Raw genomic sequence first — 24,220 nt, forward strand, 5'->3', positions numbered from 1 at the left:
TACATTCGTGAACTCATTTATGTCAATTGATAGTAAAATCAGGCATGGTGAATAACGGGCCCCCAATCCGCTACCGCCGGTCTTACGCGACCGCCAAACATGAAAATCTACTCTCATAGACTTTTTATTCAATTTCGGATGGGAAGCCTTGACACATTTCTGTGATTTAACTGATGTAACAATTAGATTCAGTGGGTATTTCACCCCGTTCTTCAGCTCCTCTCTGAATTTATCATGGGTCACAGCATAAATACACGTGTTGGTGCAGGAACTGGGAAGTTGAAGCATGAATCCGGCTGTCTCAATGTCACTGGCCGTATAGTACTGGGCGTTTGTTATACGCAGAGTTATAAAATAAATAACGAATGCGCTCCATAACAACGTAAAACTGCCTGATATACTGAAGAGCAAATCTTCGTCGGTTCTCCGTCTCTGGATCCTTGTGATTCTCTCCATTGCTGCGGTCCCGGAGTCCCTTGCGGACTCTACTGGCCAAAAAAATTAGCGTGGCGGTCAGAACATTGAACAGCAAAATCAGAATGAATGGGAGACAAGGAGTTAACACAAGATTAAACAAGTCAAACGCTACCCATGCGAGTGAAGTGAAAAAAGCTCGGTTTCCAGACACAACCCCGGGGTCAATTGTCCATTATATATTCCGGGTCAAATACAAAGTACCAGAGAATATGCAGCGGAGCACAGAGTGAACACCTCAGATTTTGTTGAGTGTTGGAGTTTAAGGGTTAATCTCTTTAAACTCTAGTATAAATTGCTATCAACTGTTTCAGTTCAATGTTAAAGTTTAAATTTTTAAGTTTCTGTCAGGCTTCAGCAGAGAGAGCTGCTGTAGTAAGTTCATTGGTTCGTTGAATTAAACTGGTTCCTGAAGGTGGAGCAGGCCTGACTCATCTGAGTCACAAACAGTAGAAAAACAGGAGCCTGTTCGTGCGACAGCACGGAGTGCAGCGGTGCACAGAGTGATCACCTCAGAGTTTGGTGAGTGTGGGAGTTCGGTGAAGTGGGGGAAGGAACGGGTGCTTTGCCTTGCTTTTCCTAACTTTTTCCGCAGAGCGGCGGTAGATCTGAGCAGCAGAAGACAGAGAGTGGGGATCGAAGCAGCAGCAAACCTGCAACAAGAGAAAACTACTGTGCGACGTCGCAGGTGAGGTAGGAAAGTCCGAGATGTGAGCACAGTATAAAACGAGAGACCGAGAGCGGGAGAAGAGTCTGAGAGGTGAACGCAGGATAAATCTAAGGCAATTCATGGCAGCAGAGCTCGCACCCGTGATAAGCTCCTCCTGCACTATGTGGGAAGTCATGGACACGACCAGTGTCCTTGGCGACCATGTGTGCAGGAAGTGTGTCCAGCTGCAGCTACTGACAAACCGCATTTCTGAGCTGGAGCTGTGGGTGGATTCACTGTGGAGCATCCTCGATGCTGAGACTATCGTGGAAAGCACGTTCACTGAGGTGGTTACACCAAAGGTAAAGATTACGCAGGCAGAAAGGAAATGGGTGACCGCCAGGCAGAGTAAAAGTACTAGGCAGGTAAAGCAGGAGTCCCCTGGGGCCATCTCCTTCTCAAACAGATATTCTGCTTTGGATACTGTTGGGGGAGATGGTTTACCAGGGGAAAGCAGCAAGAGCCAAGTTCGTGGCACCACTGGTGGCTCTGCTGTACAGGAGGGGAGGAAGAAGAGTGCCAGGGCTATCGTGAAAGGGGATTCAATGGTAAGGGGAACAGATAGGCGTTCCTGCGGCCGTAAACGTGACTCCAGAGTGGTAAGTTGCCTCTCTGGTGCTCGGGTCAAGGATGTCACGGAGCGGCTGCAGGGAATTCTGGAGGGGGAGGGTGAACAAAAAGTAGTCGAGGTCCATATCGGTACCAACGACATATGTTAAAAAAGGGATGAGGTCCTGCAAGGTGAATTTATGGAGTTTGGAGATAAATTAAAAAGCAGGACCTCAAAGGTCGTGAACTCAGGATTACATCCAGTGCCACGTGCGAGTGAGTATAGGAACAGGAGAATAGACCGGATGAATGCGTGGCTACAGTGATGGTGTAGGAGGGAGGGATTTGATTTCCTGGGACATTGGGACCGGTTCTGGGAAAGGTGGGACCTGTACAAGCGGGACAGGTTACACCCGAGCAGGACCGGGACCAATGTCCTCGCGGGGGTGTTTGCTCGTGCCGTTAGGGAAGTTTTAAACTAGAATCGCATGGGGATTGGAACCTGATCAGGGAGAGAGTGGAGGAGGAGACAAGGATAGAATATTGGAAGGCAGAGAAATCAAGGGCGAAAAACAAAAAAGGCCATAGTGCAAAATAAAACTCAGATGACTCGCAACCTTAAAAAGACAAGTCGAAAGGAATTTTGTTTTAATGCGCAGAACATTCGCATTAAGCTAGATGAATTAACAGCGCAGATAGATATTAACGGTTATGATATCGATGCGATTACGGAGACATGTCTGCAGGGTGACCAAGGTTGGGAACTGAACATCCAGGGGTATTCAATATTTAGGATGGACAGGCAAAAAGGGAAAGGAGGTGGGGTAGCATTGTTAGTAATGGTGGAAATCAATGAAATAGTGAGGAAGGATATTGTCTCGGAAAATCCCGATGAGGAATCTGTATGGGTGGAGCTAAGAAACAACAAGGGGCAGAAAATGTTGGTGGGGGTTGTCTAGAAGTGGAGATGTAGGGCAGGGCATTAAACATGTAATTAGAGACGCATGCAAGAAGAGTACAACTATAATCATGGGTGACTTAAATCCACACATAGATTGGTCAAACCAAATTCGCAACAATACTGTGGGGGAGGAATTCCTGGAGTGTGTACATGATGGTTTTCAAGACCAATACGTTGAGGAACCAACGAGAGAACAGGCGATGCTAGACTGGGTATTGTGCAATGAGAATGGATCAATTAACAATCTTGTTGTTCCGGTACCATTAGGGAAGAGCGACCATAACCTGATAGAATTCCTCATTAAGATGGAGAGTGAAGTAGTTGAATCCGAAACCATGATCCTGAATCGAAATAAAGGAAATTACGAAACTATGAGGTGCGAGTCGGCTAGGATAGATTGGGGAACTGTACTAAAAGGGATGACGGTGGATAGGCAATGGCTAATATTTAAAGAACGTGTGCAGAATATACAGCAATTTTTCATTCCTGTCTTGTACAAAAATAAAACAGGAAAGGTGGTTCAACCGTGGCTTACAGAATAAATTAGGGATAGTATTAGATCCAAAGAGGAGACATATAACATTGCCAGAAAAAGCGGCAAGCCTGAGGATTGGGAGCAGTTCAGAATTCAGCAGAGGAAAAAGAATTGATTAAGAGGGGAAAATAGAGTATGAGACTAAACTAGCAGGGAACATAAAAACTGACTGTAAAAGAATCTAAAAATATGTCAAGAGAAAAAGATAAGTGAAGACAAATGCAGGTGACACAAGGGAGGCACCTGATTGGTGAGTATGTTCAGGTGAGTATTTCTACTAATCGACAGTAACTAAAGTAAAAAAAAATGGAAGGTCTGCAGGTCTTATAGGAAGTACCGTTTTTTTTAGTCAATCAAGGTCCCCAGTGTAGTTAACATTCTCTAAATTAAGAACAATTTAAAGACGTAAACTCCTTAAAGGGAGTGGTAAGTAGTTTTTCTTTCCTTTTTTTTCTCTTGACATTGTAGTTGTTGTTAAGCTAGCTTAAGGGTTAAGTCATGGCAGGAGATCCCAGAGCCGTGTCATGTTCCTCTTGTGGGATGTGGGAATTCAGGGATCCTTCCTGTATCCCTGATTCCTTCACCTGCGGGAAGTGTGTCCAGCTGCAGCTACTGATTGACCGCGTGACGGCTCTGGAGCTGCGGATGGACTCACTTTGGAGCATCCGCGATGCTGAGAAAGTCGTGGATAGCACGTTCAATGAGTTGGTCACACCGCAGATAAAAATTACTGAGGGAGATAGTGAATGGGTGACCAACAGACAGAGGAAGAGTAGGAAGGCAGTGCAGGGGTCCCCTGCGGTCATCTCCCTCCAAAACAGTTGTACCGTTTTGGATACTGTTGGGGAAGATGCCTCACCAGGGGAACGTGGCAGTGACCAGGTTCATGGCACCGTGGCTGGCTCTGCTGCACAGGAGGGCAGGAAAAAGAGTGGCAGAGCTATCGTGATAGGGGACTCGATTGTAAGGGGAATAGACAGGCGTTTCTGCGGACGCAACCGAGACTCCAGGATGGTATGTTGCCTCCCTTGTGCAAGGGTCAAGGATGTCTCGGAGCGGCTGCAGGACACTCTGGAGGGGGAGGGTGAACAGCCAGTTGTCGTGGTGCATATAGGCACCAACGATATAGGTAAAAAACAGGATGAGGTCCTACAAGCTGAATTTAGGGAGTTAGGAGTTAAACTAAAGAGTAGGACCTCAAAGTAAGTAATCTCAGGATTTCTACCAGTGCCACGGGCTAGTCAGAGTAGGAATGACAGGATAGTTGGGATGAATACGTGGCTTGAGCGATGGTGCAAGAGGGAGAGATTCAAATTCCTGGACCATTGGAACCGGTTCTGGGGGAGGTGGGACCGGTACAAATTGGACGGTCTGCATCTGGGCAGGACTGGAACCAATGTCCTAGGGGGAGTGTTTGCTGGTGCTGTTGGGGAGGGTTTAAACTAATGTGGCAGAGGGATGGGAACCGAAGCAGGAAGTCAGTGGGAAATAAAGTGGTGACAGAAACAAAAGGCAGTAAGGGAGAGTGTACAGAACATGACCGGACAGATGGTCGGAGAAAGCAGGGCAAAGACCAAGGGAAGTCTAGATTAAAATGCATTTACTTCAATGCAAGAAGTCTGATGGGCAAGGTAGATGAACTCAGGGCATGGATGCGTACATGGGACTGGGATGTTATAGCTATTACTGTAACATGGCTAAGGGAGGGGCAGGACTGGCAGCTCAATGTTCCAGGGTACAGATGCTGTAGGAAAGATAGAGCAGGAGGTAAGAGAGGAGGGGAAGTTGCGTCCTTGATTAGGGAGAACATCACGGCAGTAGTGAGAGGGGATATATCCGAGGGTTCGCCCACTGAGTCTATATGGGTAGAACTGAAAAATAAGAAGGGAGAGATCACTTTGATAGGATTGTACTACAGACCCCCAAATAGTCAAGGGGAAATTGAAGAGCAAATATGTAAGGAGATTACAGACAGCTGCAAGAAAAATAGGGTGGTAATAGTAGGGGACTTTAACTTTCCCAACATTGACTGGGACAGCCATAGCATTAGGGGCTTGGATGGAGAGAAATTTGTTGAGTGTATTCAGGAGGAATTTCTCATTCAGTATGTGGATGGCCCGACAAGAGAGGGGGCACAACTTGACCTCCTCTTGGGAAATAAGGAAGGGCAGGTGACAGAAGTGTTAGTGAGGGATCACTTTGGGACCAGTGATCATAATTCCATTAGTTTTAAGATAGCTATGGAGAAGGATAGGTATGGCCCAAAAGTTAAAATTCTAAATTGGGGAAAGGCCAATTTTGATGGTATTGGACAGGAACTTTCAGAAGTTGATTGGGTGAGTCTTTTGGCAGGCAAAGAGACGTCTGGTAAGTGGGAGGCTTTCAAATATGTGTTAACCAGGGTTCAGGGTAAGCACATTCCTTACAAAGTGAAGGGCAAGGCTGGTAGAAGGAGGGAACCTTGGATGACTCGGGAGATTGAGGCCCTAGTCAGAAAGAAGAAGGAGGCATATGACATGCATCGGCAGCTGGGATCAAGTGGATCCCTTGAAGAGTATAGAGATTGCCGGAGTACCGTTAAGAGAGAAATCAGGAGGGCAAAAAGGGGACATGAGATTGCTTTGGCAGATAAGGCAAAGGAGAATCCAAAGTGCTTCTACAAATACATAAAGGGCTAAAGGGTAACTAGGGAGAGAGTAGGGCCTCTTAAGGATCAACAAGATCATCTATGTGCGGAACCACAAGAGATGGGTGAGATCCTGAATGAATATTTCACATCGGTATTTACGGTTGAGAAAGGCATGGATGTTAGGGAACTTGGTGATATAAATAGTGATGTCTTGAGGAGTGTACATATTACAGAGAGGGAGGTGCTGGAAGTCTTAACGCGCATCAAGGTAGATAAATCTCCGGGACCGGATGAAATGTATCCCAGGACGTTATGGGAGGTTAGGGAGGAAATTGCGGGTCCCCTAGCAGAGATATTTGAATCATCCACCGCTACAGGTGAGGTGCCTGAAGATTGGAGGGTAGCAAATGTTGCGCCTTTGTTTAAGAAGGGCGGCAGGGAAAAGCCTGGGAACTACAGACCGGTGAGCCTGACCTCTGTAGTGGGTAAGTTGTCAGAGGGTATTCTGAGGGACAAGATCTCCAGGCATTTGGAGAGGTAGGGACTAATTAGGAACAGTCAGCATGGTTTTGTGAGAGGAAAATCATGTCTCACGAATTTGATTGAGTTTTTTGAAGGGGTAACCAAGAAGATAGATGAGGGTTGTGCAGTTGACGTGGTCCACATGGACTTCAGCAAAGCCTTTGACAAGGTACCGCATGGTAGGTTGTTACATAAGGTTAAATCTCATGGGATCCAAGGTGAGGTAGCCAATTGGATACAAAATCGGCTTGACGACAGAAGACAGAGGGTGGTTGTTGAGGGTTGTTTTTCAAACTGGATACCTGTGTCCAGCGGTGTGCCTCAGGGATCGGTGCTGGGTCCGCTGTTATTTGTTATTTATATTAATGATTTGGATGAGAATTTAGGAGGCATGTTTAGTAAGTTTGCAGATGACACCAAGATTGGTGGCATTGTGGACAGTGAAGAAGGTTATCTAGGATTCCAACGGGATCTTGATAAATTGGGCCAGTGGGGCGATGAATGGCAGATGGAGTTTAATTTAGATAAATGTGAGGTGATGCATTTTGGTAGATCGAATCGGGCCAGGACCTACTCCGTTAAAGGTAGGGCGTTGGGGAGAGTTATAGAACAAAGAGATCTGGGAGCACAGGTTCATAGCTCCTTGAAAGTGGAGTCACAAGTGGATAGGGTGGTGAAGAAGGCATTCGGCATGCTTGGTTTCATTGGTCAGAACATTGAATGCAGGAGTTGGGATGTCTTGTTGAAGTTCTACAGGGCATTGGTGAGGCCACACTTGGAGTACTGTGTACAGTTCTGGTCACCCTATTATAGAAATGATATTATTAAACTAGAAATAGTGGAGAAAAGATTTACTGGGATGCTACCGGGACTTGAGGGTTTGACTTATCGGGAGAGGTTCGACAGACTGGGACTTTTTTCCCTGGAGAGTTGGAGGTTAAGGGGTGATCTTATAGAAGTCTATAAAATAATGAGGGGCATAGATTAGGTAAATAGTCAAAATCTTTTCCCAAAGGTAGGGGAGTATATAACGAGGGGGCATAGATTTAAGGTGAGAGGGGAGAGATACAAAAGGGTCCAGAGGGGCAATTTTTTGACTAAAAGGGTGGTGAGTGTCTGGAACGAGCCGCCAAAGGCAGTATTAGAGGTGGGTACAATTTTGTCTTTTAAAAAGCATTTGGACAGTTACATGGGTAAGATGGGTATGGAGGGATATGGGCCAAGTGCAGAAAATTGGGACTAGCTTAGTGGTATAAACTGGGCGACATGGGCATGTTGGGCCGAGGGGCCTGTTTGCATTTTGTAACTTCTATGATTCTATGATTCTCTGATTCAGGTCCCCTACAGTCAGAAATGGGGGAAATTGTAATGGTGAGCAAAGAAATGGCAGAACAATTAAACACATACTTTGGTTCTGTCTTCACAAAGGCGGACACGAATCACCTGCCAGAAATGTTAGGGAACCAAGGGTCTAGTGAGAGGGAGGAACCGAAGGAAACCAGTATTAGTAAAAATATAGTGCTAAGTAAATTAATGGGGCTAAAGGCCGACAAAACCCCAGTGCCTGTTAATCTCCATCCCAGAGTACTAAAGGAAGTGGCCCTGGAAATAATGGATGCATTGGTGATCATCTTCCAAAATTCTATAGACTCTGGAACAGTTCCTACAGATTGCAGGGTGGCAAATGTAACCCCATTCGTTAAGAAAGAAGGGAGAGAAAAAACAAGGAATTACATACCAGTTAGACTAACATTCGTAGTGGGGAAAATGATCGAGTCTATTATAAAATATTTGATAACAGAACACTTGGAGGGCATTAACGGGATTGGACAAAGTCAGCATGGGTTTATGAAAGGGAAATCATGCTTAACAAATCTACTGGAGTTTTTTGAGGAAGTAACCAGTAGAATAGATAGGGGAGTGGATGTGGTGTATTTGGATTTTCAGAAGGCTTTTGATTAGGCCCCACGCAAGAGGTTAGTGTGCAAGATTAAAGCCCGTGTGATTGGGAGGAATATGCTGGCATGGATTGAGAATTGGTTGACAGACAGGAAACAGAGAATCGGAATAAACGGTCTCTTTTTTCCGGGTGGCAGGCAGTGACCAGTGGGTACAGCAGGAATCAGTGCTTGGGCCCCAACTATTCACAATACATATCAATGATTTTGGATGAGGTAACTAAATGTAACATTTCCAAGTTTGCAGACGATACAAAGCTGGGGTGGAATGTGAGCTGTGAGGAGGATGCAAAGAGGCTCCAATATGATTTAGACAAGTTGGGTGAGTGTGCAAGAACATGGCAAATGCAGTATAACGTGGATAAATGTGAGGTTATCCACTTTTGTTGTAAAAACACAAAGGCAGATTATTTTCTGAATGGTGATAGATTGGGAAAAGAGGAGGTGCAACGCGACCTGGGTGTCCTTGTGCACCACTCGCTGGAAGCGAGCATTCAGGTGCAGCAAGCATTTAGGAAGACGAATGGTAGGTTGGCCTTCATTGCAAAAGGATTTGAATACAGTTGCAGGGATGTCTTACTGCAGTTATACAGGGCCTTGGTGAGACCACATCTGGAGTATTGTGTGCAGTTTTGTTCTCCTTATCTGAGGAAGGATGTCTTTGCCATGGAGGGACTGCAACGAAGGTTTACCAGACTGATTCCTGGGATGGCAGGACTGAGGTATGGTCGACTAGGATTTCGAAGAATGTGAGGTGATCTCATCGAAACATATAAAGTTCTAACAGGACTAGACAGACTAGATGCAGGGAGGATGTTCCCGATGACCGTGGAGTCCAGAACCAAGGGTCACCGTCTCAGGATACGAGTTATGCCATTTAGATTCGAGATGAGGAGACATTTCTTCACTCAGAGAGTAGGGAACCTGTGGAATTCTCTACCAGAGAAGTTAATGGAGGCCAAGCCATTAGATGTATTCAAGAAGGAGAGAGAGATATTTCTTGATGCTGAAGAGATCAAGGGATATGGGAAAAAAGCAGGAACAGGGTACTGAGTTAAACGATCAGCAATGATCATTTTGAAGGGCGGAGCAGGACCGAAGGACCGAATGACCTATTCTTGCTCCTATTTTCTATGTTTCTATGTTTCTAGAAGGCACATGCATGATGGGCCGAATGGCTTCCTCGTGTACTCAATGACTGTTTGATTCTTTGATCAGGTAGGTTTTCTTTCTTTGTGTCAAACGCAATCCTGTAACGGGTTGTTTTCTTTTGAGAGGAGGAGGTGCGAGTCCCTCACCATTTCTTACCCTTCACTCGCAATTTCACTTTATTTATCACAGTCCTTCCTAACTGCTGGTCAAAGGTTTTAACCAAAGTCCAAAGATACCTCCTTTCCTCAGTTCTGTCCAATTCTGAAACTAATCCCCAGATGTTCGAGGTTTTTAGTGGGAGCAATCCTGAGGATGAGGGAGTGGTGGGAGCACGGATAGTTCGAGAGTAGACTGAAAGGATGGAGGGAAGGGTTTCTGGTTTGTGATAAACTCACAGCGAGACTTCTGCAGGTTCAAGGGCCTGTCCTCAGACCAGCTGAGAAATGCAGTTCCAGCGGTGACACTTTTGTAAATCTGATTGGCCAGAATGATGACGATTGCTGCCTTTGACTTCTTCAACTGTCATATGCCACATATCAGTTAGCTGCTACCGTATTCCATTATGAGAGTTACGAACTGCACTTTCAGATTTTATTTTTGCATAGGCCGTCATGGTAATTTGTTGGGCTTGTGTGACATCTTCTGCTTCACTGGTCCAGAGCCCTGACACTGTAACTTGCCAGGCCATTCAAAGCATTTCATGGTGCTACAGACACGAGTGTTACCAAACCATTGCATCCAAACAAGCTTGTTAGTTGTATTCTGAGCGCCTGTGAAATCGTTAATAATACTATAACAACTGAGAAGGTTTGCTTAGTATGTTTCATCCTGATTTACTGATATGAATAAACTTCGAACATGTAAATAACTCCTTATCCCCCTTGATGGCATCTGTCTACGATTGTGACTTTCAATAGTAAAACCCTATGAAATAGCACGGACGTTAGCTCTCCTCATGTTCGCAGCTCAAATCAAAGATTGAGTTTCTAAAGTTAAACTCCCGTGGGTGACCTTCAGATCCTTTAGATTCTTTAAGGATGACTATCGAAGTGATGGACCTGTACATGTAATAAATACCCCGAGACCTGTTAATAAGGCTGTTTGTCATGCTCAGTCCAAAGGCTACAGGAGAATCGTTGTTTACTGAAGAAATTTCAAAGAAATTTGTATGTGTTTTGAAATATCCCTTTAATTAGTTTCTGTTACATAACGAAGCTTTGGGGAGAATGGTTGATTAAATCTGTTTGTTTAACTGAATGTGACTAATAGCTCTGATGGTGTTCTCCAGCTAACTGTCCCGGAGGAGGATCCCCTCTGGTATAAGTAAGGGATCCTTTGACCGAATTGGTACCTTTTAGTCAGAGCATCGTGTCCAGCGCTGCAGACATCGCTCCTTCTCACTGAACATGGACTATCCAGTCATCTTTGAGATAGAACGTATTTACTACCCCGTTCTTGCAGCCGTTGGTATTACGGGTAAGGAAATAGAACGAGTCGTCGTGTAAAACAATATAACTATTACCGCTCTAATTGCTGGTCTTGCTCTGTAACTTATTGTTCTCGATATGTTTTGATTGATACAATGCATATATAACACGGATTAATGTAGAGAGAGACACATATGGAGAGAGTGTGCTTGTCAGGGAGATAGATAGAGAGAAAGAGAGAGCGAGAGATAAAAACAGAGAGAAAATACGTATAACAAGACTCATTGGATCGTTCTTTCAAAGAGCTGGAACAGGTAAAATGGGCTGAAAGGCCTCCTTCTGTGCTGTAACATTCTATGATTCTATGATTATATGTGTTGATATGTTTGTAACATCATCGCCTATTCCGTTCATTGTACAGTATTTTTGTTGTCTATTTAATAGGATTTCATGATTGAAATTATGAACTGTTATGAATTTTCAACCTGAGAAGATATGGCAGATTATTCCTCTGTACTGTGTGCTGGAGAATTCCTTATCTCGAATAGACGCTGGTATCAGACACGATATAAAACTTATTCGGGCTGTGAGAAAGCATAATCGTTGTCTGTGCGGAAGTTTCAAATTGTCTTTTGCATTGCCAGAAATATTATGTTAACACACAAGGACAAACAAAATATTTGGAAACCGATAAATAATCAGCTTAGTCCAGATAATTGTCTACGAGTTCACAGGTTCAAGGTCTCACATAATGGTGTTTCGGTGCTGCTGATAGTGAATTGACCACAGTCACTACATTGATTCAAAACAATTTTTGCCAATGTCAAAAGTTAGCTATTTGATTAATATCAATGAATGGTCCTTTGGTCTCTGATAATTCACTGCCTTTTGTTCCAGTTTAGTTGCAGAGATAGTCCCGGGTATTCTAGGTTAATAGTCCCTGTCTGAGACTTGTCAGAAGTGGACAGGACCGTGGCCTCTTTGATGATGAACGTGTTGCCCAGAGGTCACCTCTGCAGCAATTCTATTGGATGTTTGGTAGCGCTCTGTGTTCAGTATGCAACCAGAAAATTAACTGTTGAAACTAGATGGGATGGCCAAGCAACGGGGGAATAATCTACAATAAATGTTATAAAATATGATTCGACAGACAACAAAGGTCGTCGCCACAGATTGTTGATGAAGGAAACATTCAGTACGGCAACACTTTGCAGATCATTATTTGGTTTCTGAACAAAACGGTACAACAGAAACATGTATCATAGCAACATAGCAGGCAAAGCACAGTAGCAGGTCATTCGGCCCATCAAGCCTGTGCCAGCTCTTTGAACGAGTTTTCCAATTAGTCCCGTTCCCCGGTCATTTCCTCATAGCCTCTAAATATTTTCTATTCAAGTATTTGTCCAATTCCCTTTTGAAAGTTGCTATTGAATCTAATCCCAGCGTCCTTTCAGGCAGTGAATTCCACATCATTACAACTGGCTGCGTAAAAAAAATGTTTCCTCATGTCGCCTCTGGCTCTTTTGCCGATCACATTAAAGCAGTGTTCTTTGGTTACCGACCCTTGTGCTACTCGAAATTTTTTCTCCTTATTCGATCTGATGAAACCGTTCATGATTTTGAACACCTGTATCAAATCTCCCCTTAACCTTTTCTGTTCTAAGGAGAACAATCCCAGTTTCTCCAGTCTCTCCACACAAATGAAGTCCCTCAGCATTCTTATCAATCTCTTCTGCATCCTCTCAAAGGCCTTTACATCCTTCCTAAAGGTTGGTGCCCAGTATTGAACACAATACTCCAGCTGAGGCCTAACCAACGTTTTATGAAGTTTTAGCATAATTTCCTTGTTTTTGTACTCTAAGCCTCTGTTAATAAAGCCAGGGATCCCATTTGCTTTTTTATGAGCCTTCTCGACTTGCCCCGCCTTCAAAGATTTGTGTTGGTGCACCCCCGGTTCTCCTTTCCTCTACCCTCTTTAAAATTGTAGCATTCAGTTTACATTGCCTTTCCTCATTCTTCCTACAAAAATGCATCACTTCACACTTCCCTGCGTTTAATTTGATCTGCCATGTCTCTGCCCATTTCACCAGTCTATCTCTGTCCTCCAGAAGTCTGTTTCTATCTTTCACATTGTTTACAATAGGTGGATTTGTGTAAAATCTGAATAATCTGTATAAGCATTGCAATATAAATGGAAAACTCTCGACATTGTGTCAATGGAATCTGTGCGTGATGAGCAATGTGGATTCAACACTCGCCAATCCTAGATTTCCCTAATCATTGGGGAAATAAACCGCGCAATGGCGAGTGTACATCCAGTCAGTGTGTCTCTGACCTCAGTATCCAACAGAGCTGGAAAATGAGTCATCATTGATTGAGGCTCAGAGAAAGACGGGAACTAATGAATGGAGCGGAGGGAACTTAAGTAGATGGCGGCAGAAATGGACAAAAAAGGAAAATGAGACCAGGGATTTTATGAGACTGTCACTTGATTGAACTCCTTTCCTTCGATTGATCTCTCTGAAATTAAATTAAAACACTCCACCAGCTCGGCGTTAATTTATTTTCGAGCTCCACTCCGAATTACCTCTCCCCCTCTAAACTGCCACACCTTAGATTTTCTAACTCTCCGAGTAATCTATTTTGTACTGAATCTAGTAATAGTTTCCTTTCTTTTGTGTCTCCCTCTCTTTTACAGTTAACTTTGTGGCGATTGTGATCCTGTCCCGAGGAAAGTGCGGTCTCTCCAAATGTATCACTCGCTACCTGGTTGCCATGGCAGGGGCCGATCTAACCGTGGTGATCATTGAAGTCATACTGAAGCGAATTAACAACATTTACTTGCCAGTAAATTTCTTGTTCATCACTCCCATATGCGCCCTGAAACTTGTCTTGAAGATTGCGGCCCTGGACTGCTCGGTTTGGTTCACGGTCGCTTTCACCTTCGATCGCTTTGTAGCCATTTGCTGTCAGAATCTCAGACAAAGGTTTTGTACCCAGAGGACGGCGAGCCTAGTTGTAGGGATTGTTTGTGTGCTGGGCTGTTTGAGGAGCATTCCCCATTACTTTGTGTACCAACCCCAATTTATAATTAAAAATGTCCCATATTTTTGCATTTTAATCGCTGCCTACCACACCTCGCCATTGTGGGCGGCGTACGAGTGGTTCGACAGTATTGTAACCCCTTTGCTGCCCATCATTTTCATCCTGTTGTTCAATGCTCTCACCGTCAAACACATTTTAATGTCCAATGTAGTCCGCAGGACACTGCTGAGCAATGTCGATAACCACAATGATCCAGAGACCGAGAATCGAAAGAAATCCATGATGTTGCTCTTCACTCTATCCGGCAATTTCATTCTGCTCTGGGTCACGTACGTTGTACATTCCTTAACATGGCGAGTGAAAAACTACAATTATACAGACAAATACTACAGTAACCCGATATACATCAATCAGCAAACGGGATTCATGCTGCAGCTTCTCAGCTCCTGCACCAACACGTGTATCTATGGACTGACACAGAGGAAATTCAGAGAGGAGCTGAAGAATGGGGTGAAATATCTGTTTACACTGAATGGCAATTTATGTAAATAACAAACAACTGACATAAAGCTGCAGCAGACTTTGTAGATTTACAACCCAGTCCCCTCTTCTGTTCTATAACAACAGGCTGGCAGATGATGGCATGAAAGGGACTGACTGTGTTCAGAGGGCGTTGGCCAATTATATCGACAGGCAGAAGAAGGCAAGTTGGATTTTGAAGTGGATAAATTGAGCAATGCAGAAAGGGTAATGAGTGCACAGCAAGAAAGCGGGGCATGGGACTTAGCCAGTTGACTGATGGGGTTATGTAACATTAATTCCACTTGGATACAGGCAATTGCCTGCCTTAAACTATCAGCGAGGGCCTGGGCGTCGCACTGCCTTTTAGTAAAATACATTAACACATTCACTATAATACAACAAAATAAAAACGTCTGCGATAAAAAGCATTTGGTCAATGTGACGCATTAAGTAATAATAGCCAATGGACGCTGGACCACATCTGGTCACTGTAAAGCGTTTATTAATAATAATAATAATAATAATAATAATAATATTAATAAGGTACAATGTAAAATGGGCCTCATCCGGTCAAGGCGAAGCAGTAATAATAATGTTCATTGGACACTGGTCATCTATAGTCAATGTGAACCATTTAATAATAATGTGCACTGGACACTGTACCACATCTGTACACTGTGAAGCAATCGGTAATCATGCACACTGGACCACATTTCGTCACTGTGAAGCATTTACTAATAATGTGCACCAGACAGTAGGACACATCTGGTCACTGTGAAGCATTTAATAGTAATACAAACTGGACACTAGAACACATGTGGTCAATGTGTATCACTTAATAATAATGTACACTGAACGCTGGACCACGTCTTGTCAATATGAAACAATAAATAATAATGTACACTGGACACTGGATGCCATCTGGTCAATGTAAAGTATTTAGCAATAGTATGCAATGGACAGGGGGCACATCTGGTTAACGTGAAGCATTTAATAATAGTGCACACCTGACTCTGATGCACATCTGGTCAATGGGATGCATTTAATAATGAGGCACACTGCATATTGGGTCACCCTTGGTTAATTTGAAACATTTAGTTGTAATGAACACTGGTCACTAAGGCACATCTTGGCAATATAAAACATTTGATAATAATCTACACTGGATACTGCGTCACTTCTGGTCAATCTAAAACATTTAATAATAAGACAGACTGGATATTGGGGCACATCTAGTCATTGTGAAACATTAAATACTAAAGTACAATTGACACAATTAGGGGTAATGCACACTCGACAATGGGGCACATCTGGTGAATGTGAATCATTTATTAATAATTATGTACACTGGACACTGAATCACAGCTAGTCAATGAGAAACATTTATTAACAACAATGCGCCTTGGAAACTGGTCCACATCGTGTCAATTTGAAACATTTAGTAATAATGCACACTGGACACTGGATCGCACCTGGTCCATGTGAAACAATTAATAATAAAGCACGCTGAACACTGCACCACATTTGGTCTACGTGTAACATTTAATATTAAACTCTGTACATTAGGTCACATCTGTTCAATGTGAAGCATTTAATAACAATGCATAGTGTACACTGTAGCTCTTCTGGTCAATGTGCAAAATGTAATCATGCACACTGGACATTGGGTCACATCTGTTCAACGTGAAGCATTTAATAACAATGCACAGTTCACACTTTAGCTCATCTGTTCAATGAGAAATATTTAATAATAATGGACAATTTTCACTGGACCACAGTGTGAACGTGTAACATTAAATAATAATGTACACTGGACACGGCACCACATTTGGTCAGTGAGAAACATTTAAGTATAATGCGCACCAGACACTGAGTCACCTCTTCTCAATGTGAAACATTTAACACTGAACATTGTGTCATATCTGCTCAACGTGCAACATTTAATAATAATGTAGACTTGACACCGGGTCATATCCGATCAATGTGAACCATTTACTAATAATGCACAGTGGACACTGGGTCACATCTGGTCAACGTGAAGCATTTAGTAGTCATAATAATATTGACACTGGGCCGTACCTGGTCAAAGTGAAGTATTTAGTAGTAATGCATACTGGGCATGGTACGGTAGCGTAGTGGTTATGTTAAAGGGCTAGTGATCCAGAGACCTGGACTAAAATCCAGAGTCACAAGTTCAAATCCCGCCACGGCGGCTGGCGAATTTAAATTCAATTAATTAAATAAAATCTGGAATTAAAATCCGAGTATCAGTAATAATAACCATGAAACTACCGGATTGTCGTAAAAACCCATCTGGTTCACTCATGTCCTTTCGGGAAGGAAACCTGCCATTCTTACCCGGTCTGGCCTGTATGTGACTCCAGACCCACAGCAATGTGGTTGATTCTTAATTGCCCTCTGAAATGGCCGAGCAAGCCACTCAGTTGTAAAAAAAATCTCGCGAGGGATGGGCAATAAATGCTCGCCTTGCCAGCGACGCCCACATCCCGTGAACGAATAAAAAAAAAACATCTGGTCAATATGGATTATTTAATAATAATGTACAGTGGACGCTGGGCCATCTCTTGTTAACGTGAAATATTTAATTATAATGCAAACTGGATGCTGGATCACATCTGGACAATGAGAGATATTTATTAATAAACATGCGCACTGGACACTGCACCACAACTTTTCAATGTGTAGAATTTAGTAATAATGCATATTGGACACTGGGCCATCTCTGGACAATGTGAAACATTGAATATTAATGCAGGCTGGACATTGCATCACATCTGGTCAATGTGAAATATTGACCACGAATGCACACTGGACACTGGGTCACATTGTGAACGTGTAACATTTAATAATAATGTATACTGGACACGGGACCACCGTGAGAAACACTGAAAAATAATGAACGCCGCACACTGGTTAATCTCTGGTCAATGTGAAACTTTTAATAATAATGTGCACTGGACACTGGGTCACATCTGGTCAATGTGAAACATTTTATAATAATGCACACTGGACAATGGGTCACATCTGGTAAAAGTGCCACAGTTAATAACAATGCACATTGCAGACTGTCTCAAATCCGGTCAACGTGTAACATTTAACAATAATGAATACTGGACACTGGGACACACAAGGTCCACCTGAAGCATTTAATAATAATGTACCTTGGACACGGGGCCACATCTGATCCACCTGAAATATTTAATAATAATGCACATTGGACAATGGGTCACATCTGGTCAAGGTGCCACAGTTAATAAAAATGCACATTGCACGTGGTGTCACATCTGGTCAACGTGTAAAATTTAATAAGAATGTATATTGGACACTGGGTCACACCTGGTCCACCTGAAGCATTTAATAATAAAGCACACTGGGCACTGCTCCACATCTGTGCGACGTGTAGCTTTTCTTAACAATGCACACTGCACTCTGGATCGCATCTGGTCAATGCGAAACCTTTCATAATAATGCAGACTGGGCACTGGGTCACATCTGGTCAATATGAAACATTTAATAATAATGCACACTGGACACTGGATGTAGCGCATCTGGTCAATGCGAAACATTGAATAATAATGGTACTGGACAACGGACCACACTTATAACGTGTAACATTTAAAAATAATGTACACTGGTTACTGTAGCACACTTGATCAATGAGAAATATTTAATAATAATGGACACTGTACACTGGGCCACATTGTTAACGTGTAACATTTAATAATAATGCACACTGGGCACGGGACCACATTTGGTCAATTAGATACATTTAAGAATAATGAACACCGGACACTGGATCACCTCTGGTCAATTTGAAACATTAACTAATAATGCAAACTGATCACTGGGTCACATCTAGTCAACGTGCAACATTTAATAATAATACAGAATGGACACTGGATCACTTCTGGTCAATGTGAAACGTATAATAATAATGCAGACTGGTCATTGGGTCACATCTGATCAATGCGAAACATTTACTAATAATGCACACTGGACACTGGATCGCATCTGGTCAACGTACAACATTTCATAATAATGTGAATTGGACCTTGGGCCACATCTGGTCCAACTGAAACATTTAGTAATAATGTGAACTAGACACTGGATCACATCTGGTCAATGGGAAATATTTATTCATAATAATGCACACAGGACACTGCACCACAACTTGCAAAGTGGAGAATTTAGTAATAATGTGTATTGGTCCACCTGACCAATGTGAAACATTGAATATGAATGCAGACGGGATACTGCATCCCATCTGGTCAATGTGAAATATTTACCACTAATGCACACTGAACACTGGGTCACATTGTGAACGTGTAACTTTTAATAATAATGTACACTGGACCACATTTGATCAATGAGAAACGCTGAAGAATAAAGAGCACCAGACGCTGGTTCATCTCTGGTCAATGTGAAAAATGTAATAGTAATGTGCACCGGACACTGGGTCACAACTGGTCAATGTGCCACAGTTAATAACAATGCACATCGCACACTGTCTCATCTGGTCAACGTGTAACATTTAACATTAATGAATACTGGACACTGGGTCACATCTGGACAACCGTATAGCATTTCATAATAATGTACCTTGTACACTGCACCACATCTGGTCCACCTGAAATATTTAATAACAATACACACTGGACTCTGGGTCACACCTGGTCAATGTGAATCATTTCATAATAATGCAGACTGTACATTGAGTCAAATCTGGTGAATGTTTCACAGTTAATCACAATGTACACTGGTTCACATCTGGCCAAAGTTAAACTATTAATAGCCATGAACATTGCACACGTGGTCACATCTGGTAAACGTGCAACATTTAATAATAATGCAGACTGGACACTGGGTCACATCTGATCAATGTGAAACATTTAATAATAATACACAATGGACAATGGGTCACATCTGGTCAACGTGCCACAATTAACAAAAATGCACATTGCACACCGCTTTACGTCTGGTAACATTTAATAATAATGTATATGGGACTCTGGGCCACACTTGGTCCACCTGAAGCATTGAATAACAATACACACTGGACACTGGGCCACACCTGGTCCACCTGAAGCATTGAATAACAATACACACTGGACACTGGGCCACACCTGGTCCACCTGAAGCATTGAATAACAATACACACTGGACACTGGGCCACACATGTGCGACGTGTAGCTTACAATCAGAAACGAAAGAATTTATAATGAGGAACAGGGAAATGGCAGAGCAATTAAACAAATATTTTAGTTCTGTCTTCATGGAAGAGGACACAAATAACTTCCCAGAAATGCGAGGGAACCAAGGGATTAGTGAGAAGGAGGAACTAAAGGAAATTCGGAATAAGTAAAAAATAGTGCTGGAGAAATTCATGGGACTGAAAGCCGATAAATCTGCAGGGCCTGATAATCTGCATGCCAGAGTACTAAAAGAGGTAGCCATGGAAATAGTGGATGCATTCGTTATCATCTTCCAAACTTCTATAGATTAGGGAACAGTTCCTGCAGATTGGAGGGTGGCAAATGTAACCCCACTATTTAAACAAGGAGGGAGAGAGAAAACAGGGGACTACAGACTTGTTAGCCTAACATCAGTAGTAGGGGAAATGCTAGATTCTGTTATAAAGGATGTGATAATCGGACATTTAGAAAATATCAACGGGATTAGACAAAGTCAACATGAATTTGTGAAGGGTAAATCATGTTTGACAAACCTACTAGAGGTTTTTCAGCATGCAACTGATAGAATAGATAAGGGAGAACCTGTGGGTGTCGTTTGTTTTTATTTTCAGAAGGTCTTTGATAAAGACCCACATAAGATGTTAGTGTGCACAATTAAAGCACATGGGATTGGGGGGTAATATACTGGCATGGAATGAAAATTTTAGCAAGAAATAGGTCTTTTTCGGGGTGGCAGGCAATGACTAGTGGGGTACCGCAGGGATCAGTGCTTGGGCACCAACTATTAATAATAAACATATATCAATGATTTGGATGAGGGAACCAAATCGGAACAGAGGAACAAAGGAACCGGAGTCGGCCATTCGGCCCCTCGAGCCCGCTCCGCCATTTGATAATGTCATGGCTGATCTGTCATCGAACTCCATATACCTGCCTTTGGCCCATAATCCCTTAATACTTCTGGTTGGCAAAAAGCTGTCTATCTCAGATTTAAAATTAGCAATTGAGCTAGTATCAATTGCCGTTTGCGGAAGAGAGTTCCAAACTTCCACCACCCTTTGTGTGTAGAAGTGTTTTCTTATCTCACGCCTGAAAGTTCTGGCTCCACTTTTCTGAGAATCCACTTCTCCCTTGTCTGAGAATCCCCAACCAGCGGAAATAGTTTCTCTCTATCCACCCTATCTCTTCCCCTTAATGTCTTATGAACTTCGATCAGATCACCCCTTAACCTTCTAAACTCTAGAGAGTACAACACCAAATTTTGTGATCTCTCCACGTAACTTAACCCTTGAAGTCCGATTATCATTCTGGTAAACCTACGCTGCACTCACTCCAAGGCCAATGTCTCCTTCCGAAGGTGCGGTGCCCAGAACTGCTCACAGTACTCCAGGTGCGGTCAAACCAGGGTTTTGTCTCGCTGTAGCTTTACTTCTGCCCCCTTGTACTCTAGTCCTCTGGATATAAACGCCAGCATTCCATTAGCCTTATAGATTATTTTCTGCACCTGTTAATGACACTTCAATGATCTGTGTACCTGAAATCCTAAGTCCCTTTCGACATCCACTGTTTTTAACTATTTACTATTTAGAAAGTACTCTGTTCCATCCGTTTTTGGTCCAAAGTGGATGACCTCACATTTGCCTACATTGAATTCCATTTGCCACAGTTTTGCCCATTCACCGAATCTATCTTTATCGCTTTGTAATTTTATGTTTTCATCTACACTGCTTACAATGCCACCAATCTTAGATATGTACATTGTACATTGTACATTGAACAAAGTGCAAATGTTCGCCCTCGATATACTTCCATGTATCGAAAAGTCATGACATGCATCTAAAAGTATTCTATTACTTTTATTCATATAGCGGATAATTTTAATTTCAATTTTGTGGGTTCAGCCTGAAATCCAATTTCCAATTTAACATCTTTTTTTCCAAATGAATTCCCATCCCTCTGATCGGTACCAGTGCGTTTAACCCCATCCTGGTTGTTTTATTAAATTTAATGCAGAAGGTCGGTTCTATAGTGATGCAATATGCCTACTCATTCTCCTGAGCCACAATAACTACCGTGTTGTCAGCATGACCGAAAATGTTTGGGACCCATTCTTCAAAAGGGTCTCCTTCATGCAAACCGGAAACTAGTTGCCTCACGCGCGTCATATCACAGGTGCTCACACAGCAGTATCCCAAGATCATGCCACCCGTGGCATCAGATACACCATTCCTGAGATTCCAGGCTATCTTTTTATAAGATCCAGGATGCCTGGAGCTCTTTTCTCACCTGCTGCATATTCGTGAATAGGCTAGAAAATATATCTTCGCGTTGTTACCTATAGGCAAGGAGACAGCCACCTCCGAAAGAAAGCTATCCACTAACTATGCTTAACTGCACTTCCCTGATCAGATTGTGCATTGATACCATATTGATATTTTTTGGTAAATTTTGCCCAGTTGATTTATGTTACTAGTGAATGCACTCACACATATTTTCCATAACCCTTTCTGTCCCAGTTCCTGCTATTGATCCATAATCACCTAGGGCTTAGATCACATTATGAGGTGCAATTTTCCTGTTGTTACCTTATACCGTAGTCACCTCCTCTCGTCCAATTTACAAGTCCAATTATACAATCTTGCCATCTCATTCATGAGCCATGGAGGAACTTTACAATCCAATACATTATTCATCATTTAACCTGAGTCCATTTTATCTCTTCAGAAATCTTACCGATTCCAGAGTGCCGTCCTGCCTGGAAGATATGGAATATGAGTTATTTATCATACAACAGTACCCCTCCGCTGACCCCCCCCCCCCACCCCCCCCCCCCCCCACCCCCCAGACACACACAAACACTCAACATCAGGATTAGGTTCAGACTCGACTGGTACTGTTGGACGGATAGGACTTGCCAATGTTCAATAATCTCAGCTCTCTTCTCTAGGTCCGAACGCCAGAACGGTTCGAGTGCTCAGGATTTATATCCAATTAACCTCTCTCCTCTCGGTTATTTTATTCCCAACGATTTTCTTTATTATCAATTTGAATTTCAGCTGACTGATAAGGAAAACAATATTCCTTCCTCTGTTGCAACCATATTTTATTCACAGTATTGTGAAGGAACCAACCAGACTGGGCTCTTTTTATTAATAACATTTTATTAACCCCTGTTCTTAAATGGGAAACGTTCAGATAAAGTTTTACCTTTCTCGGGTGCTTGAACAGCAACACATGTCAATACATTCTGTTTTTCTAAACCAATGATACCCAGGTTTGGTGGTTTTACAGCAGAGGCAGGAGTGTTTGCAGTTACTTTTGGAGGTAACTTCCATAATTCCCCCTCGTATTCTGTCGTGGAAGCTGAGAAAGGACACTGAATGGGTGAAAACCGAAAGAGGCGAAGTCTTAGTCCAACTTGTCACCACGCTGGGACATTTGATGATATTCTTCTGATGTCCGCAGGTCTGAAAGGAGATTCTGAACACGACTGGATCTGGTCCTTGCACCAACATGTTTTCAGCAAAGGCTGTTCCTTTAACTCCGTGGAGCTACTTTCATGTAAAAGAAATACTCTCCGGTAATCGTGCGCCGCCACTATTGAGGAGGTCACGAAAACCGTAATAAAGTAGAGAAAGTCCAGTGCGGCTCTTCTGGACAGCGCCGGAACGGATTAATCTGTTTTGCATGCTTTTGTCAATGTTCTGATTGCCTTTTTGCTGCTTCAGTAGAAATAGCCGCGGCTGTATACTGAATTCATTCTTGGGATGTTGGTGTCGCTGGTGAAGCAGGGATGTATTGCCCATCCCTAGTTACCCCTTGAGAAAGTGGTGGTGGGCTTTCTTCTTGAACCGCTGCAGTCCGTGTGGTGAAGATGCTCCCACAGAGCTGTTAGGTATCGAGTTCCAAGATATTAACAGAGCGACGTCAAAGGAACAGCGATATGTGAGCAAGTCAGTATGGTCTGTGACCTGGAGGGGAACTCGGCAGTGATGCTACCCTTGTCCTTCCAGGTAAAGGAGCTGTTCCTTTGTTTGGGACGTGCTGCCTAGGAAGCCTTAGCGAGTTGCTGTAGTGCATCCTGGAGATAGTACACACTGTAACGACGGTGCGTCGATGGTGGAGTGAATGGATGTTTAACCTGGTCGACGGGGATCCGATGACGCGGTGAGCCTGAAGACATTGCTTGACAGATTGAATGCAGCTGAGATAGAGTGCAACACAGAAGTACATATGACCGGGTAGGTCGGGGGTTGAGTTAAAACAAAAGGTTTAGAGACTCATTGGGAGTCTTAATGAAGTATTGGAGCTTGGTGCTTAGTTTACGATGGCTGACTGCGCGCCGTCGCTGATCTGGTCAAAGTTCCTGTCTATAGTGAATAGATCCTTGATTCAAATCAATTTGGATCGATTTCAGTGACTTCGTAGAGTGATTGGTGTTTCTAATATAGCCTTTTCGCTATTTGTTTTTCTCGAGGTCTGCTGCTACATTTGGTGCCTAAATTGAATCGATCCTTTTCCAGT

General features: G+C 43.0%; 1 protein-coding gene across 1 annotated transcript; it reads left to right on the plus strand.

Moving 5' to 3' along the window:
• Positions 1-10,895: 10,895 nt before the first annotated feature.
• LOC137312575 (probable G-protein coupled receptor 139) lies at positions 10,896-14,513 on the plus strand. The gene is made up of 2 exons (XM_067979105.1): positions 10,896-10,965; positions 13,615-14,513. Exons 1-2 carry the CDS (start codon positions 10,896-10,898, stop codon positions 14,511-14,513), a joined length of 969 nt encoding a protein of 322 aa, XP_067835206.1.
• Positions 14,514-24,220: the final 9,707 nt, after the last annotated feature.

This window comes from Heptranchias perlo, unplaced genomic scaffold (genome assembly GCF_035084215.1).
Source record: "Heptranchias perlo isolate sHepPer1 unplaced genomic scaffold, sHepPer1.hap1 HAP1_SCAFFOLD_43, whole genome shotgun sequence".
NCBI lineage: Eukaryota > Metazoa > Chordata > Chondrichthyes > Hexanchiformes > Hexanchidae > Heptranchias > Heptranchias perlo.